This window comes from Hemiscyllium ocellatum, chromosome 16 (genome assembly GCF_020745735.1).
Source record: "Hemiscyllium ocellatum isolate sHemOce1 chromosome 16, sHemOce1.pat.X.cur, whole genome shotgun sequence".
In the NCBI taxonomy this organism is placed as follows: domain Eukaryota; kingdom Metazoa; phylum Chordata; class Chondrichthyes; order Orectolobiformes; family Hemiscylliidae; genus Hemiscyllium; species Hemiscyllium ocellatum.
Window position 1 is genome coordinate 13,096,167 of NC_083416.1, and position 19,808 is coordinate 13,115,974.

Genomic DNA, 19,808 nt, shown 5'->3' on the forward strand with positions numbered 1-19,808 from the left:
GGTGAAATCTAGTGGCAAGCCAGAAAATTGTAAAGACTTTTAAAAAAAAGAGGACAATTGAAAAAGCAATAAGTAGGGAGAAGATGAAAAATGAGGGTAAACTAGCCAATAAAATACAAGAACTCTGCAAGGGCTTTTTTTAGATACATATGAGATAAGAAAAGATGACAAGAGGGGACGGTAGACTGCTGAAATATGAGACAGGAGATGTAGCAATGCGGAACAAGACATGGTAGAGGACCTGAATAGGTACTGTATATCAATCTTCACGATGAAGACAAGTAGCAGACCAGATCTTCAATAGTCAGGGAGCAGAGTTGAGTATTGTAGCCATCACAAAGGAGTAGGTACTGGGGAACCTGAATGTCTCAAAGTTGATAAATCATCCAGAGAAGATAGACCACACCCCAGAGTTCTGAAGGAGACAGCAGAAGAAATTGCTGAGGCATTGGTGATGATCTTTCAGTAATCAGAAGTGTCAGGGAAAATCCCAAAGCACTGGAAAATGGCTAATTAACCAGAGGGGTTACGAGGGAAGGAGAACAATAGTTGTGAACTTATTAAGCCGTTTCACCTGATGTCAGTTGTTACTAAGATTTGAGTTCATTGTTAAAGGATGAGATGATGGAGTATTTGGAAGTATATGGTAAAATAGGGCTGAGTCAGCACTGTTTAGTCAAGGACAAATCATGCCTGACAAATCTGTTAGAATTCTTTCAGGAGGTAACAAGCAGGGTAGATAAAAGACAGCCAGTGATTGTGATCTATTTGGATATTCAGAAGACTCCTAAATAAATTAAGAGCCCATGGCATTAGGGGCATGTACTGGAGTGGAGAGAGGATTGGCTGACTGGCAGAAAGCAAACAGTGGGATAAAGGTGTCTTTTTTCAGGATGGCAGCTAGTGATCAGTGGAGTTCTGCAAGGGTCACTGTTGCCAGCACAACCATGCACAGCATACATCAATGAACTAAGGGCATTGTTGCTATGTTTGTAGATGATACAAAGACAGAAGAGGAGACAGGTTGTATTGAGGAAGTGAGGAGGTTGCAGAAGGGCTTGGACGGACTAGGTGTGTGGGCAAAAAAAGTAGCAGATGGAATACAATGCAGCAAGTCTGAGGTTACGCAATTTGGTAGGTAGAATAAAGACGCAGGCTTTTTTTTTAAAAACGGGTGAAAGGCTTCAGGAATCTGAAGCACAAAGTGACTTAGGAGTCTGAGTACAGGATTGTCTTAAGGTTAACATGCAGGTTCAGTTGGCAGTTAAAATGCAATGTTAGCATTCATTTTGACAAGGTTAGACTACAAAAGCAGAGATGTACTGCTGAGGCTGCGTAAGGCTCTAGTCAGACAGCATTTGGAACGTTGTTAACAGTTCTGATACCTATTTGAAAGAAAGGATATGCTGGCATTGGAGGTCCACAGGAGGCTTACAAGAATGATCCTATGGATGAAGGGCTTGCCAGTTAAGAAGTGGTTGAGGACTCTTGGGTAGTCACTGGAGTTCAGTTGGTGGTGGGGGGGGGGGGGGGGGGGGGGGGGGGGGTGCAGCAGTGCGGACGAGGGCATTGTTGCTGTGTTTGCAGATGATACAAAGACAGAAGAGGAGACAGGCTGTATTGAGGAAGTGAGGAGGTTGCAGAAGAGCTTGGACAGGCTAGGAGTGTGCGCAAAAAAAGCAGCAGATGGAATATAATGTAGCAAGTCTAAGGTTACGCAATTTGGTAGGTAGAATAAAGACGTAGGCTTTTTTTTTTAACTGGGGAAAGGTACTTGAACTGAAATACCTAAAGACTAGGACATGAGGGCAAAGACTCAGAGTGAAGGAACGATCCTTCAGAAGTGAGATGAGAAGGAATTTTTTCAGTGTGCGCTGAATCAAAGGGACACATTTCTGCAGAAAGCTGTTGACGCTAAGTCATTGAGTATTTTGTAAAAGAGAGACACATTTCTGATTATTAAGGAGATCAAGGGTTACAGGGAGAAGGCAACAGAATGGGCTCGAGAAACATATCAGCATAACTGAGTGGCCTAATTCTGCTCCTGTGTCTTACGGTCTGATGGTCATGTACAAAAATAACAATTAAAAGCTAAATAGTGGATTTCCAAGGCCAAGTATATTACCTGGCAGGATAGAAAACCAAACTTCCCTGAAGTTCAAGACAAATGTAATGGGTTCAACAGCTAAACATTACTGAATTGCTGTGATCATGAACCACTTAAAACAACACTTGGTTGTGGTTAAGCGTCACCCAGAATACGGTTTCTGGTTGTGCTGGATGACATTGAAGCTTCAGGAAAAAGTTAAGGTAGGTGACAAAAAATATCCCAAATTTAAAATCTTCAATTATTCTGATGAGCTTAAAAAGCCACAACTATAAAATTAGGTGGAGATTCCAGAACAACTTGATTCAAAGCTACAAATAACAAAGCAATCAAATCATGTTCACCAACAGGTTATTTCAATTGGATAGATTAGGAAGAACTATCATGGATATATATTGCACAAGGCAAGGAGTTTTTCCAGCATGCTGTTTGCGTCTCTTCCTCTGAGCAGGAAGGCTCAGGTTCAAGTTCCACCTGAACTGAACAGGTTGATTATAAATAAATTTGGGATTCTCATGGTGCAATGGTTTGTGGCAGGATTTCCAGTAGGTAAACAGGTTGATTTTTAAAAAAAAATTATGAGGGGATTTGGAGCATAGTGGTAATTTCACTGGATTATCCAACTGCACTCCCAGCTCTGCTGATACATGTTAATTTTTCTGACATATAGAAGCTAAGTTCTTGTGGAAGCTGGCCTGATCTGTCAATTGATGCTCAACTCTGCTTATCTTTACAATTGCTTCTTGAAGCTGGAATAAATTTTAATATCATTTATAAGTAATTAAATTAGCTCATTTGTGCAATTTACTTTTCACATATCACTTTTGACTTATTGAAATGTATTCGGTGCAAGACCATTGGGTAAAGTGGATTGTTTCCAATTTGCATCTTCCATGCATTAAACAGTGCTCAGAAATCCATTCCATAACTAACACAAGGACTTGGAGCAGCAGAGCTTTATTCAACAGTTTTAATCTCAGAGTAACACAGTGCTATGCCAAGAGTATGAGAATTACAACAAAGTTTGCATGCTGGCAGTAAATGCAGCATGCTTTTCAAAATAGCATCTAAAGTGAACCCATTGATGGTAAAAGGCTGGAAAAATTTTTTAAAAATGGAAACTTGGTGAAATTGTTGATTAAGTATACATTTGAGTCTCAAATCTGGGATTAAAGACACCCCAGATTTATGATAGTTCTCCAAGCACCTTAAATTATTTTAGTCTTAGGTACAAGAACATAGCATGAGTCAGAAAACATTTGAATTTGACTCCCCATGACTCAGTTAATTCACAGTACCTGGTTCATGAAGATCACAACGGTCTGATTTTTAGTCTCCTTTCACTAGATGGTTTGTGCAAGGCCTTTACTTACAACAAATCTTAACTCACCCATTCAATATAAAACTCTTGTTCCATCATCGCAGCATGTTTTGATGAGTCCAGAACACCTGCATTCTCTACTTCATCTGGAGGAGCATTCTGCATGAACGACTTGTTGTCAATCTTATATAAATTGCTTGGCAGAATAGAATCCCTGCAGTGTGGAAACAGGGCATTTGGTCCAACAAGTCCACACCAACCCACCGTTTAGTAACTCAATCAAACCCATTCTCCTACTATATTACTCTACGTTTCCCCTGACTAATGCACCTAACTTACACATCTTTGAACACTGTGGGCAATTTAGCATGGCCAATTCACCTAACCTGCACATCTTTGAACGGTAGGAAGAAACCGAAGCACCCGGAGGAAACCCACACAGACACTGGGAGAATGTGCAAACTCCACACAGACAGTCACCCAAAGCTGGAATCGAACCCAGGACCCTGGTGCTGTGAGGCAGCAGTGCTAACCACTAAGCCACCACAGTGGCCTAATCTCATCTCTTGCCTGAATATCTCTAGTTCTTCATTATAAATTAGCCCCCTGATGTAAAGAAACATGCTGTGTCTGCCCAAATTGCTTTAGTGCTCTCAAATCTTCATTGCAACACAATGACTAGAACTTCAGTGTTTTGGGTTAACACTTAAATGAGACACCTTGGTGCACCTGTCCACAAGTCCTCAATAGAGGAAAGACAGGTGGATGAGCCAGTAAGAAAGCATATGGAACGGTCATTTTATTAATCAAGGCATTGAATATAAAACTATCAATGTAATGCTGGAACTATACAAGATACTGTTTAGACCAAAGCAGCGAAGTTTACCATCAGTTCTGATCACCGCACTATATGAAGGATTTAAATTTCCTCCATAGTAGACAGAGGATTTACAAGAATGTTGTCAAGTTTAGAAAATAGCCATGAAAAAGTCTGGATAGGCTGGAATTCTTTTTCTTGAAACAGAATAGGCTGAGTTGACTTCATTAAGGTACACAAGAACAAATGAGTGGGAAAGGTAGACAGAAAAGGCTTGCTTAGCTGAGCAAAAAGACCGATTACGAGGGAGACAGATTTCAAGTGAGTGGCAAAAAGATTGAGAGACATGAATGAAAATGTTTTCAAGGTATTGGCATTTGTATCTTGCCTCACTGGTGTAGCAGCCTGAAATCAAGTCCCGTTATTCCTGGAGTCATCAAAGAAGTTGAAGATTTTAAAATGAGCATGTCAAGGTTCCCCATTCTTCCTGATTTTCAGACCCATGTTAACAGAAAGCAGAAATCAAACATAGGTACTTAAAAGTTATGATACAAGGAATTCAGCTCTAGCTACAGAACTATTGTCATACAAATGGTATCTTTAATCCCCTTAGACACACCAGAGACAGGCACAAGGAATGAAAAAAACCTGATTTATGGATGGAGGGAAAAACTGTTCAATGTTTCTACTTCACAAAGGTTGCTGAGACATTCTTGGTGGGGCCAGAATGCTGCTTCTTAGTTGTACTTTGGATGCTTCCACTGGATTGCAAGAGGCTTAAGGTGGCTGGTTGACTCATAAAAAGTCTCTGACTTATTCAAAATCACAGCTCACAGCAACTGCTGAAGCCAAGATAACTTGGTTTTCTTCACTTTTAAAGTAGCTTTTTACACAGAGGAGAGACAGAGAACTCCTTGGATGGTGGTGGCTGAAAGCTTGTCTCAATCCTACACATCGCCCCAAACTATAAACCAATCAGATAGCTGCTGGCTTGCAGAAGATTGTTGATCATCGGTAACTGGTCACTTTTCCACAAACCAATCCTCGCAGAATCAGGCAATTCAACATACCGAGTCTGCACTGACCTCCAAAGAGCATCCCACCCAGACCCACCCTTCTCCATATCACTGCATTTACCATGGCTAATCCATTTAGCCTGTACATCTCTGGACACGATGGGGCAATTTAGCATGGCCAATCCACCAAACCTGCACATCTTTGGACTGTGGGAGGCAACTTGAGCATCTGGAGGAAATCCACACTGACACAGGGATACCTTGCAAACTCCACACAGTAATCCAAGAAAAGATTCAAACCCGGGACCCCGGTGCTGTGAGACAGCAGTGTTAACTACTGTGCTGTTCTGATTTGGTGTGACAGTTGCATTCCCACGTGATCCCACATTATACGAAAGTCACGTAATAGCAGCACTACCTAAACTAACCAGAATCACGCTGTAGCCAATACTGTTGTGGAAAGTTTGCATTCTACAAACAATGACCTAACCTATTCAATTGCATTATATCCAATTCGCATTGAAGAAACATGCAGTGTAGCAGAAACATGCAACTGTACTTGTTGCCAATTTAGACACAACCCTTCAGCTGCAGTTAGTTCATAACCACTGCTGTTACCCGCAGCTGTGCAATGAGTTTCAGATTACTTGCTTTCAAACCATGCAGCAATCCTTTGTTTTAAAACACTTCTTTTCTAATTCCAATTCACAGTTAAAATACAGAAAAAGAAAAGGACGTGATTTTTACAGTCTGGAATTTACTGCCTGTTTGATGTTGGAGACAGAGACCCTCAACCTACTTCAAAGGGGCCTCGATCCTGCAAGGCTACACACAAGGTTCATCCCCACACAACTGCAATTAGAATGGTTAACTAGTTTATTTCCTGTAAAACTGGTGGCAGAGACACAATGTGCCCAGTGGCCCTTCAGTCCTCTAATTTTTCATTACCTTCATGGTTATTGATCATCACTACATAGCTGTTGCTATGCAAACTTTCATCTAACAACTATTTTAAGAGAATTGTGGGAGAATGAATAACAACCGTTATCATCCCACATGCAATACTTAATATTTTGATCTGCATTAAAGTATCATTTGCTTCCATTCTGCATACATGTATTAACTAATGGTTTTGTAGAAACTGAACTGTCCCGCTGTCCCACAAAGTTTGTAATGTCCAACAATTTGAGCAGTGCGCTCTCAGCTTCTAAACATGTAATTAATTAATATGGAATAGAAACACAAGTCACAGTGTTGATCACAAAGTACTTGGTGCTACATGGTATTTTGATATGGTATACCTAAAATGTACCCATATTAATTAGCCATGGTAAATGCATTCATCAAATGTCAGATTTTACCAAACATCTCTCGCACATGAGGGATAGGGAAGAGCATTTCTGTGTAAAAAAAAGTACAATGATTTGCCAGAGCACCTTTAAATTGATTGATGCAGAAGAATGGTACCATAAAAACTCCAGATTGGAGAACAAAAAAAAACAAATCCAGCAAGGTTTCTGCTTCTGATTATGCCACTGACCTGGTTTGTAAAAATATATGATAATACAGCTAGCATTGACTGCAAAAAGCTCAAATAACTTTCTGGCACCTGTTGTCAAGGCTCAGAAGAATAACAGCCATTTGAATAAGGTAGCTGATCATGTCTAGGTTAACAGTCAACATTTTCTATAAAGCACAGAGGTAATTTAGAAATTAGAAAGGACAAGGTTTAATTCAGTTTAGTCATGCTGTTCAAAATTAACAAAACAAAAGACCTGGAATCACCTAAGTAAAGTCTTCGTCGAGAAGAAAGCTACACAAAAGATAAAAGGCATCAAGTTGGAACACAATTGCATATCATATTAAGAATATTTTTTGTAATCATCTCCAAATAATTGCTACCCATTTACACTTCTCAAACAATAAACATACAATTTAAACTCCATTATTTACTTTTTGTGAAACACTACAAAATGCAATTGAAGAATGCATGCAGTGAATTTTTAGAATGGGAGCCTTTTGACAGTGACTTTCTCATATAAAAATGACAACCATATCTCAGTCTTAATCACACTTTCTCTCAGCACTTCCTGCTTTCCAGTTATCTTTCTGCAATTTTCTCTTGCTCTGATAACTTTGATCTCATCATAGCTGCATTAATCTGAATTCCTAAAGAGGATTAGTTGTGCATAGATTCACTGCAATGGGGAAAATGTGCCTGTAATTTTCATCATACATTTTGATGTGAGCCTAATTTCATGTTGTGCTATGATTCAAAAGAAAAGCACACTCAAGTGACCAAGGAAATATTGCTTATTTTTGTCCATTTCCAGCGTCTGCGCATATATTTTGCACCAATGTGTGACAGCAAACGTTGAAGAGGCTTTCTTTTCCTCAGTCCGAGAACCCAATGTTAACCATAATTCTGCTGTCACCCCAGCTCAGATGCAACGACTCAACGTAGACTTTGTATTGACCTTGGAATCTATATTACAAAGTAAAGCCTGTAAAAACTGGTGATACCAAGAGTTATGTGATGAATTCGACATTTAATTCAACATTTAGCACACAGACCTTACAGCAGCATCCCAATTAATTGAACAGAAACTGGATTGTGTGTGTCTGGGATATTAATTTGCATTTGCACAACACAGTGACTTTACTCAAGTAAAAAGACAGCTGAACAGTTCAACAGTGCCATTTGTCTGATGCGTGTCATGGTGCAGGGTAGAAATGAGTCAAACAGAGTTTGGAAAATGTGCATACATGATATGGTCTGCATCCTTTGTACATCCTTGAACAAGTCTACTAATTTTAAAATAGTTACAGAAAAGGAGAGACCTGGCCTAAAATTTAAGTTCTAAACTGGAGGAAGGCCAATTTTAAAGGTATTAGATTCGCTACAGTGTGGAAACAGGCCCTTCAGTCCAACCAGTCCACACCGACTCTCCGAAGAGTAAGCCACCCAGACGCATTTCTGACTAATGCACCTAACACTATGGGCAATTTAACATGGCCAATTCACCTGACCTGCACATCTTTGGACTGTGGGAGGAAACCAGAGCACCCGGAGGAAACATACGCAGATACAGGGAGAATGTGCAAACTCCAATTAGGCAAGAGCTTTCAAAAGTTGATTGGGAGTGGACGGTCGCAGGTAAAGGATGGCTGGAAAATGGGAAGGCTTCAAAAGTGAGATAACAAAAGTCCACAGATCCGGTTAGGGTAGTCAGCAAGGCTGGTAGATGTAGGGAATTCTGGCTGACTAGAGAAATTGTGGCTGTTATCAAGAAAAAGATGGAAGCATGTTAGGCATGGACAGCAGGGAACAAGTGAATCCCCAGAACAATCCAACAGCAGGAGTATACTTAAGAGGGAAATCAGGAGGGCAAAAAGGTGACATGTGATAGCTTTGCTAAACAGAGTTAAGGAGGATCCAAAGGGATTCTACCAATACATTAAGAACAAAAGAGTAAAAAGGGAGAGACTAGGGTCCCTTAAAGATCAGCAAGGTCACTTATTCGTGGAACTGCAGGAAATGGGGGAGATCCTGAACAAGTATTTTGTATCAGTTTTACTGTGGAGAAAGATATGGAAGCTACAAAACTTCAAGAAATAAATAAATAGTGATACCTTGAAGAGTGTCCGTATTACAGAGGTTATGGTGCTGGATATCTTAAAATGCATAAAGGTGGATAACCCTCTGGGGCCAGATCAGGTGTACCCTAAAACTCTAGGAAGCTAGGGAAGTGATTGCTGGGCCCTTGCTAAGATATTTGTATCATCGATAGTCACAGGTGAGGTGCTGGAAGACTGGAGGCTGGCGAACGTGGTGCCATTATTAAAGAAAGGTCATACAGAAAAGCCAGGGACCCTGACATCAGTGGCATGCATGCTGTTGGAGGGGATTCTGAGGGGCATGAAGGACTTGTTGGGGAAGTCACATGCCTTTGTGTATGGGAAATTTTCTCTCATTAACTTGACTGAGGTTTTTCTTTGAAGGGCGATGAAGAGAACTGGTGAAGGCAGAGCAGTGGCAGAGCAAGATTTTGCATGGTGGACTGGTTAACAAGGTTCGATCACATGGAATACAGGAAAAACTAGCCATTTGGATAAAAAATTGGCTCAAAGGTAGGAAGCACAGGATGGTGGTGGAGAGCTACTTTTCAGACTGGAGGCCTGTGACCACAGGTGTACCACAAGGATCAGTGTTTTGTTATTTATATACATGAATTTGGATGTGAATAAAGGAGGTATGGATACTAAGCTTGCAGATGACACCAAAATAGACACTGTAGTGGACAGCAAAGGTGGTTATCTCAGAGTACAATGGGACTTTCATCAGATGGGCTGAGGAGTGACAGATGGAATTTAATTTAGATAAATGTGAGGTGGAACATTTTGGTAGGGAAACCCAGAGCAGGACTTATACACTTAATAATAAGATCCTGGGGAGTGTTGCCAAACAAAGAGACCTTGGAGTACAGGTTTACAGTTCCTTGAAAGTGGAGTCATCGGTAGACAGGTTAGCGAAGGTGGCGTTTGGTCTGCTTGCTTTTACTGATCAATGAATGGAATGTAGGTGTTGGGTCGTCCTGTTGTGGCTGTACAGGACATTGGTTAGGCCACTTTGGAAATACTGCATTCTATTCTGGTCTCCCTGCTATAGGAAATATGTGAAACTTGAAACGGGTTCAGTCAAGATTTACAAGAATGCTGCCAGAGTTGGAGGGTTTGAGCTTAAGGGAGAGGCTGAATAGTCTGGGCTATTTTCCCTGAAGCACTGGAGGCTGAAGGGTGACCTTATAGAAGTTTAAGGTCATAGAGGGGGCATGGATAGGATGAATAGCCAAAAAAACATGTCCCCAGGGTAGGGGAGTCCAGAATTAAAGTGCATACGTTTATGGTGCGAGGGGAAAGATTTAGAAGGAACCTAAGTGGCAACTTTTTCACGCAGAGGGTGGCCCATGTATGGAATGAACTGCAAGAGGTGGTGGTGGAGGCTGGTTCAACTTTAACATTTAAGATATATTTGGATGGGTAGATGAACAAGGGTTTAGCACTTGCCAAATACTGGCAGACAGGACGGGATTAATGTCGGCTATCTCGTCAGCATGGACAAGTTGCACTGAAGAGTATGTTTCCACGTGTACATCTTTATGACTAATTTGCTTTTCTTATATTGTATAAAAGTTGAAGTTTAAGGACACAATGGCAATGAATGCCACTCGTTTCAAAAATAAGACTGGAAATCATCAAAAAAGGTGAGAGAAAAAACAGAGGATATCACATTACAATGCCCAAAAAGATGTTTCATTAAAGTCATGTTTTAAAGGTGATTAAAATTTCAGACCATGGGGACTTGGTAACTTAAGGCCCTGCCAATATTAGTGCAAAGATCAGTGGGCGCAAATGCTGAGGTAAGTACACAGAGGATTTCAAATTAAGAATTTTCAATTGTAAGGCAATGGGAAACACGAAAATAAATGAAATCAGGCTTATGGGGAAAATTGTGCTTCACACATCAGGAGTTTTGGATCAACTAAAGTTCAAAAAGCAAAAGTATGAGAGATTGGCTCGGAGAGGACTGGAGTAATTAGGTATGCAGATGACAAACCAAAGAGTAATGAATTCAACAGCAGATGGGTTATGATAGCAGTAGACTCTTCGTGGGCTGTCTTTGTGACTGAGCAGATATGCTTGCAGAAGCTCAGCTGCAAACAAAGTCAAAAATGTAATTCAACTTGTAAAAGAGAGGAAATAATGTGAGTAAGCAAAGCAGCTCCTGATTATTAGTTGGAGAAAATTACAGCATTTCAAGAGTGGATTTCAGACAAGAAATCACGCTGTTCCAAATTCTCTGAATACTAGTGGAAAAAAGAGTACAACTCAAAGTTAGTCCCATGAAAGTAGATAATGGAAGAGAGCTATTTCAAGAGATAGTGCAGTTGGAGAAGTTGAGATTGCTGCATTGAGGACAAGGATAATGCTCAGTGATCTTTGTTTGTCTCTAGTTATGACCACTATTATCATTTTTTTGGACAAATTCTACAGTGTGAACACTGAACTCTCAGAACATGCTATGCAATTAATTCTCAGCCTTTTGGTTTACCACAGTGTCTCAAGCTGCTGTTTGAGATCCAAAATCTGAAGTTCAGGTTTCTGCATCTGAAAGCACTTTGTGCACAGGTGGTTGTCAGGAACACAGGTAGGGTTCACAACATTTAGTGCAATTACAACAAGTTGGGTGATTGGACAAATGCACAGATGATGTACAACACATAAAAATGCAAGGTTATTCACATTGGCAGCAAAAACAAGGCTGCCGAATTATTGTCTGAATGGCGATAGATTGGCAAAGGTGGAGGCCCAATAACACCTGGGTATCCTTGTAGACAGGTCGCTGAAAGTAAACATTCATGTGCAGTAGCTTGTAAATAAGGCAAATGGTTTGTTGGCCTCATAGCAACAAGATTTAATACAGGAGTAGGATTGTCTTGCTGCAATTATTACAGGACCTTGGTGAGAATGCACCTGGAGTACTGCATGCAGTTTTGGGTTCTTTATCTGAAGAAGGATGTTTTAGCTATGGAGAGAAAGTAACAAAGGTTTACCAGACTGATTCCTGGGATGAGAGAACTAATGTATGAAAAGAGACTGGATCGGTTAGAACTGAATTCATTGGAGTTAAGGAGGAGGAGGAGGGGGAGTCTCAAAAATCCGTCAAAATTCAACAGGGCTTAACACAGGCTGGGTATTCCTGATGATGGGAAATCCAGAACCAAGGATCACAGTCTACAGATACCAAACAAGCCATTTAGAACGGAATTGAGAAGACATTTTGTCACCCAGAGAGTTGTGAGCCTGTGGAATTCTCTTCCCCAAAGTGTGATTGAGACTAAAATGTTGGATGTTTTCAAGAAGGAGATAGATACTGTCCGTAGGGCAAAAGTGATCAAAGGGTTTGGGCAAAAACAAGAACAAAGTGCTGAGTTGGATGATCAGCCATCATTGCATTACATGGCAGAGCAGACTGAAAGCTGAATAGCCAACCCCTGTTCTTATTTGTTGTGTTTTTACATCCCACATATTGCAAGCCACACATTATATTCAACTGATCTTTACTGCATGTCTTAAAATTAAACCCACTTCTTTTACGTTAACTTTATTCCACTTCACTTCCCCTACTTTGCATACTTACGTGATTTGATTCTCTTGCCCTAACTTTCACTTTTCCTGTTATTTTCTAGTTAATCCCATTCATCAAAAATACACATTTTCTTAATACGAACCAATCAACCTATCACTTCCTTGTGACATCATTCATTTTTCTCCCTCCAGTTGTGTGTTCTCCTGGATCTGCAACTACTGAACCAGGTGTCCTCTTTTACAGTTGTGCTGAGGCTGAAGTGCTGCACTCCTGAGTCTGGGCCTCAATATATTCTTTGCTACCTCCTCTCTTGGTGTTGTGTTGAAGCTGATGTTGTCAAAATAAATGCAGAACACAAAGCTGCAAACTTTTGCTTGCACCCTGATTTACATCAAAGTTGGATTTCCTTCCACAAAACTACCTTGAGTTCATCTGATCATCTTGAGCTTCTCCAAGTATTGTTATAATTTCTTTAACAATTGGTTCTAACATTTTACCTATGACATGTGCCAAGTCAGCAGCCCTGTAGTTTCCTGCTTCTCCCCCTCCTTTTTTGAATGAAGGAGTTATATTCATTATCTAACCTAATGGGACCATCCCTGAATCTAGGGCATTTTGGAAAATTAAAACCAATGCATCAACTCTCTCATTAACCATCTCTTTGAAGACCTTAGGATGAAGTCCTTCAGGACCCAGATACTTCTCGGCCCACAGTTCCAAAGATTTATGCAGCATCACTCCCATGGTTCCAACCTCCTTCCATTTCCTGATTTTTTAGGGCTACTCTCATATGTGACTTGCATCATCTACATTATTATGTAGACTGATGCAAAATACTTGCTAAATTCATGTACCATCTCCTTATTTTGTGTTATTAATTCTCCAGCCTGACTTTCTAAATGACTTACTTTTTTTTTCTGGTTAGCTTTCTCCCATGCTCTAATTTATCTCTCTCCATTAATTTTTGGTGATACTTGGCAGTTTTAAAACATTTTTTCAAATTTCAATATTCTGAACTGCCACCTCTCTGCACAATTATATGCCATTTAAGTTGAATACCATTTTTAACTTTAAGTTAACCACGATGGTGGGTCCATCCCTTGGAATTTTACATATTCATTGAAATATGTCTATTGTGTATTGTGAAATATCCATGAAATATCTGTCATTGTATCTTTACTGAGCCTATTTTTTCATCCAATTCATCATTCACTTTAGCCAGCTCTCCTCTCATGCCCCCATAAGTGTCCTTATTCAACTTTGACAAAACAGTCTGTTACCTACTCCTCTCCTCCTCAAACCAAAAACAAAATTTGATCATATTATGGTCAGTGCAGCCTCGAGGTACCTTCACGATGAGACAATTAATTATCCTATCTCATTGCACAATACTACATCTAACATAGCCTGCTTTCCTATCAGCCCCAAAATTTGCGATACTGAGAAACTGTCCCGAAACTCGAGATTACTTCTGGCCATCTGTCTTTTCCATTGGATATGTACTTAAAGTCTCCCATGAGTATCATCATGCCTTTCTGACAAGCTCATGTTATTTCGTCCTTTAGCACCACCGTATGTGGAGCTGTTAAAGGGCTTGTGCACCACTCGTACAGGTCGACTCTCAGATTCATACTCCTGATTCCTTCCTGTCTGGCTATCACTTTACTTGTTAATTCCTTTTTGCCTCTACTCTACTCTGCTCTGCTCTTAGATTTATCACATCTTCCCCTGCCTCACTATTTCACTTTAAATCTTCTCCACTCCCCTAGCTATAATAAATGGCAAAAGTACTGCCCCAGCACGATTCAAGTGGAGACCATTCCATTGGTCCAGATCCCACTTTTCTCGTTATTAGTGCCAATGTTTCATGAAATGGAACCTCCTTCTCCCACCAGTAGTCTTTGAGCCATACATTTATCTTTCTAATCTTATTTACCCTCTGAAAATGTGCACTAGGTTCAGGTAATAACAGATTTCATTCTGCTTATTTTTGTGCCCAACTCCTCAGTGATTGTGCAGAACCTTCTTTGTCCAATGCCATTGGTACCTACGTGTGCAATGAATACTGGGCACCCACATCTCAACCCAAGCTCCTCTTCAACTGGAAGCAAATATCCCAAGCTCTAGCATCAGGAAGGTGGCTGGATCCTTACCCTTTGTTGCAGAGAAGTGTGTCAGTACCCCATGCTACAATGTCCGTGACAATCACTACGTTCCTTCTTAGTCCCACCATCAGTAGCTTCCTGCACCATGATGCTATAGTTAGAAGATCGTCCCTGCAGAACCCAGACAGGCTGAAAGAACCTCAAACCTGCCGGACAAATTCCAAAAATCTGGGTCCCTGTACATGGCTCATTCGCAGTCTCAGACACATTGACTCAGTAAGATAATACTACCCTCAGAGGTGTGACTGCCTCCTGGTACAAAGAAATCAAGATAATTCACCCCCTTCCTGATACATTGCAAGGCCTGTTACTGAGGGTCCTGCTTTATGTGTGAGCTGTTCAAACTTCAAACACCATCTGCAGACAAGTTTGCTGTGGACGAAACTGGCATCGCGGAACTCCCACATGCTGCAACGATAACATAAACTGTCCTATCATCTTTAATGTGCTCAACTTGATATTTGGTTGTGTTTTTGTACATTTTACTCACCATAGTTGTTGCTACAGTATTTTTTATTTGAGCAACAGAATAACCTTTAATCACTTCTTAGATAGGCAACAATTAACCAGCTTCATCTGTTTTACAGAATCAAAGTAAATGATTACTCACCAAAAAGAGCACACTCTCATGATATTATTTCCCAGTATTGTCTGTTGCCAGGGTGAATCGAAGAAAACAATCATTTTGAAAAAGCTAACTTTGGAAAATATGTCTATACTATTAGAAGAGAATAATAAAAATAAATCCAACTGCATACAGTCTTGAAGATGTGATTTGTTGTCAAAGCAAGATATTAAAGATCACCAATCTCACTGCTAAACCATGAAGCTTATAAAAAGACTTCAATCGTTAGTGAATTTCAAAGTCCATCATACCTATCAAAGCTGTGGTGAAACGGTTCAGGGACAAAGGTTCCTCATACACAGGTCCATCATGGCCAAACTCTATCTCACTCCTCACAAAGTCACTAAAAAGTAAAAACAAACAAACAAGTTACTTACATTTTGATCAAACTGCCCTTCTGTTTTCTCCATTTGTCAGCATGTACTACAAACAGAGCCATTAACAATTTGAAGTGTTGTTAATTCTAGTTTCTTTTCACAATTTGAAAGTCGATTTAAATCATGTACCATATTTAGGACCATGTGCATGCATGTTCCCAAATGAATGCAAATGTGCAATTATCCATTGGAATCAGCAAACACTGCCCTATATTTAATGCCAAGTGATTTTGATTTTTAAGAGGATGGAGTCACTCATTTGGTGTCTTTGAGTTTGCAAAAGGTAGATGAATAGAAGGTACTTGGATTTTGCAAGGGTGGGGAGGGTTTTAAGGCTACCTGACTTGTGCTGATAGAGGACCAACATTGGCACACCAGGGTAAATGGCCTCCTTCTGTGTTATAACATTCTACGAGTCTCTATGAACACCTTAGTTGAGGCCAGCAGTTATGGCCCATATCGACATGAAAACCGAAACAACTGCAGATGCTGTCAGTCAATCAGAAACAAAAACAGAAGTCTCTGGAAAAGCTCAGCAGGTCTGACAGCATGTGTGAAGAGAAATCAAAGATAACGATTTGGATCCGATGACAATTTTTCAACACCAGGTCACTGGATCCGAAATTTTAACTTTAATTTCTCTTCACAGGCACTGCCAAACCTCCTGAGCTTTTCTAATAACTTGTGGTTTTGCTTGTGCCTCATATCTATTTGACAAGGCAATAGTTGTAAGTCTGCACTTATTCAAGAGCACAGCTTATGTAACTTAGGCTGTCACAAAGTAGGAATTTGCGAGGTATTGACCCAGTTGTAATGAAGGGATGACACATTTTCAAGTCCAAACGTGAGAGATATGCAAGTTGGTGGTGGGATTGCTGTGTCTGTTCCTTTGTCATTCTTGGCATTAGAGTTCATGAGTATGGGAGGTACTGTTAAGGCAGGCATGCAAATTAGTAAAATGCATAACTGCAATGGTAAAATAATATATACTGCAGTCATGATGTACCATTGAAGGAAACGTGTTTACAATGTTAGATGGGTGCCCATTAGATTGATGAACGCATTGCTGGAGCTACAGTCATTCAGGTTAAGTGAAGAGCATTCAACTATATTCCCAATTTCTGCATTTAAGGAATCATGAACGGAGTCACTTGCTGCAGAACACGGAGTTTAGTTTGCTTTTGTTGCTACAGTAGTTTTTTTGACTGATTCAGTTAAGTACGAAAGATCACATTGCTAAGTGAGCCCTTGCTCCCTAAAAGTACAAGTGTATTTGTTTCATGTTTAAGTGGCTACAATAAATCCATGTCAAACAGAAACCCTTGCCATCACACTTTGGCTTCAGCAAGGTATCATTTGTTTCCATGTCATTAATGCAAAGTGGCTGAATAAACATTTCCAGAATAAAGATGGTGGTTTGTGACTGAAGCCCCAAATGAACAAACACCAAATAATTAAGTAAAAGTGCGTCAGATGCATTTTAGAAGTAGATCACACTGTCATGAGCACTTCAAACAAGCCTATTAACAGTAAATAGATCAATCTTTGTTCTTTCCTAGGCAGCCTCACATAAAGGATGACTTGCTTCTACACTAAAAAGGAGTTATTTGATGAGCGAAAAGTTCCATAGACAATCCATAGCTTCGGTCACAACTGGGCCAGGGCTTCCCGAGTGACCAGAGTTATGATGCACATTTTCAAGGAAGGTTTGAAGGTGTCTTTGAAGCGCTACCAATGACATCAATTGGCTTGCTTACCCAGTGAAAGCTTCCAGCAGAATGCTCTTTTTGGGAGTCTCATGTCAGACTATGCAGCGATGAAATGGTGCTGATCAAGCATGGTTAATGTTTTGATTCTGGCTGGGCAAGAGCACGCATGTTGGTGCCTCTATCCTGCCAGTCAATTTGCAAAATCTTGTGCAAGCAGTGCAAGTGGCACCACTCCAGGGTTTTGAGATGCCTGTTGCTTACAGTTCATATGTCTGAGTCATGCGTATGACCATGAGCATGGTGCTGGATTTTATATTCTGGTATTCAAAAATACTCTCCCTCAGGCAACCATAGGCTGCACTAGCATCCGAAAACTGTACGGAGCCTCAATTGCTGCCCTTGCTGTCTGTAATATCCCAAGATTTGTTAAGTGGTCCACTTTATCCAAGACCTTCCAATGGATAATGATGGGGGCAGTACTGCAGTGCATCTCAAGACCAAGAACAGCATTAGCGATATGACATAATCTTGCTTGATCTGGTTCTAAACAAGAATTGGGTCAGTGGTGAATCCATTGCTTCGGTTCACACTTGCATCTTATCACGGAACAGGCAGAAGACAGAGACAAACTTTTGGGCAGCCAAAACAGAGGATGACATTCCACAAAACCAGACAATGCCTAAGGCTTTTGTGAAGTCAAGGCTATAAATAAGAGTTGGATGTGTATTCTGCAGTTCTCCTCTAGTTATATCATAAACATCATATCCATTGTGCTAGTCAGAGGGTGAAATCTGCATTGTGACTCTGGAAGGAACTGTTCAGCCATACAGAGACAATGATTCATGAGGGTCCTAACGAGTGAAACTTCTGCAATTATTCTTGCAATAATTTCCCCATCTCCATTGTTACTCTTAGGGCTGCCCATGATTGAGCAGCCCATGGGTGACAATAGTTACAGCACTTGGGAAAATATTTACTTAATGTAGTCTTCACAAGTAGAACAATCACAGCTCTGTAGATTCAAGATTACTAGATGAGATCGAATATGTAGCTGCAATTGCTTACACAAAAGACATAGCTAAGAACATTTCACACTGATTAGTTGTTTCTTTGAATTACTTAACCAATCTGTTACAATACTAAGAGTAGGTTTTAGTTAATATCCTTCATTTAATCATAGATATAGATTCTGCAGTAGTTATAGATCCACCTTTATACAAAAAAAATCACTAGAAACATCAGAGGAAAAGATTCAAACCAGTTTCAGCCAATAAAGTCATCCCCCATATCATACAGGGAGAAATGATTTACAGAGATTAACAGACATTGCAATGTGCATTAAATGAACACATTAAGACACAACTTGTTAGTTAAAGAATTCTAACATTAGGTTTAACCACTTAACTTTTGTTTCTCCTGTAATGAGGAATTTAAAATGTCCTGAAGTGATAGGCAAGTATCCTATTAATGTTGTGCAGCTGGCAAAATTCTACCTGAATACAGTATCCATTGTGAAAAGCCTCAAGATGATAAGGAAGTATGGAAAAACATCATGAAGGACCAGGGGTGGACCACAAAGCTATCCATCTCTTTGTTGTTAAATGCATGGAAATTGCTGAGGCTAGCGTGAACTGTATCAGATGCTGTACCAGACAGCCAATTACAAACGGATAACTTGGCGTTGCTGACCAATAGTAAACAAAGAGGGGACATGTGCACTCTCAGCTTCAAGCAGAAAAATTAAAAGACATTCTGAAGCTTTTTGTGTGCCGTATTACTCTGGAGAATGAAGCTTTAAATCGCAATAAAAATTAGCCGAAACCACCCCACAACTTGGACTCTCCTTGGAAAATATGAGATCAAACAGTTACCACAGTCAGCCCTTTCAAATGGCCACAATTAAAACATGAATCTCCTGGCATACGCTCCTGCTTCCCATTAAGGCAAATTAGGGACATGTAATTACACAACCCGTGTTATAAATTAGTGGTTTGGCAGGAATTCCAACTACTCAAGATGCCATGTTGTTCTTGAGCTAATGAATTACTTTTTTACCTCACTCTGGGTAGGGGTATTATGGACAAAGTGACAAGAAGTACACTGTGAGATGGAATCAAGGACATTCACACTGAAGACAGATTCTGTGTTAAGAAGATCCTCAAGCTGCTTTTTCCAGTGGTAACCAGGCAACGATATTTTCAGTCTGATAATCCAACAGCAACAAAAGCATCTTTTCAGGTCAACCATGCAAAAGCAGATGGGAAGTTAGAGGCTTTACTGCAGAGGTCCTCAATCAGGCATTTATGGAGTCCACCAAATCAGATTTGGAACTCCAGAGCAAAACACTGACTGGACAATCCCAAAGCTGCTAACTGGTTAGCTGAAAATTAATCAAAAGTAAGATAAATGCACCTGGAGACATCATGCTTTTTCCTGTCAATTTCCCCATGCCTACCACAATAATCACTGTCATCCAGATTTCCAATGCTCAACACTGATTAAATATCCCTGTAGCCAGTAC

The 19,808-nt window shown here is 40.2% G+C and overlaps 1 protein-coding gene across 1 annotated transcript in view; it reads right to left on the reverse strand.

Annotated features, from left to right (window-relative positions):
* rnf145a (ring finger protein 145a) overlaps positions 1–19,808 on the reverse strand; it is a 139,327-nt gene that overhangs the window by 53,572 nt on the left and 65,947 nt on the right. Inside the window, exon 3 of the mRNA XM_060837043.1 lies at positions 15,453–15,544. Coding sequence (XP_060693026.1) covers positions 15,453–15,544 — 92 coding nt within the window. The remainder of the gene's footprint in view (positions 1–15,452; positions 15,545–19,808) is intronic.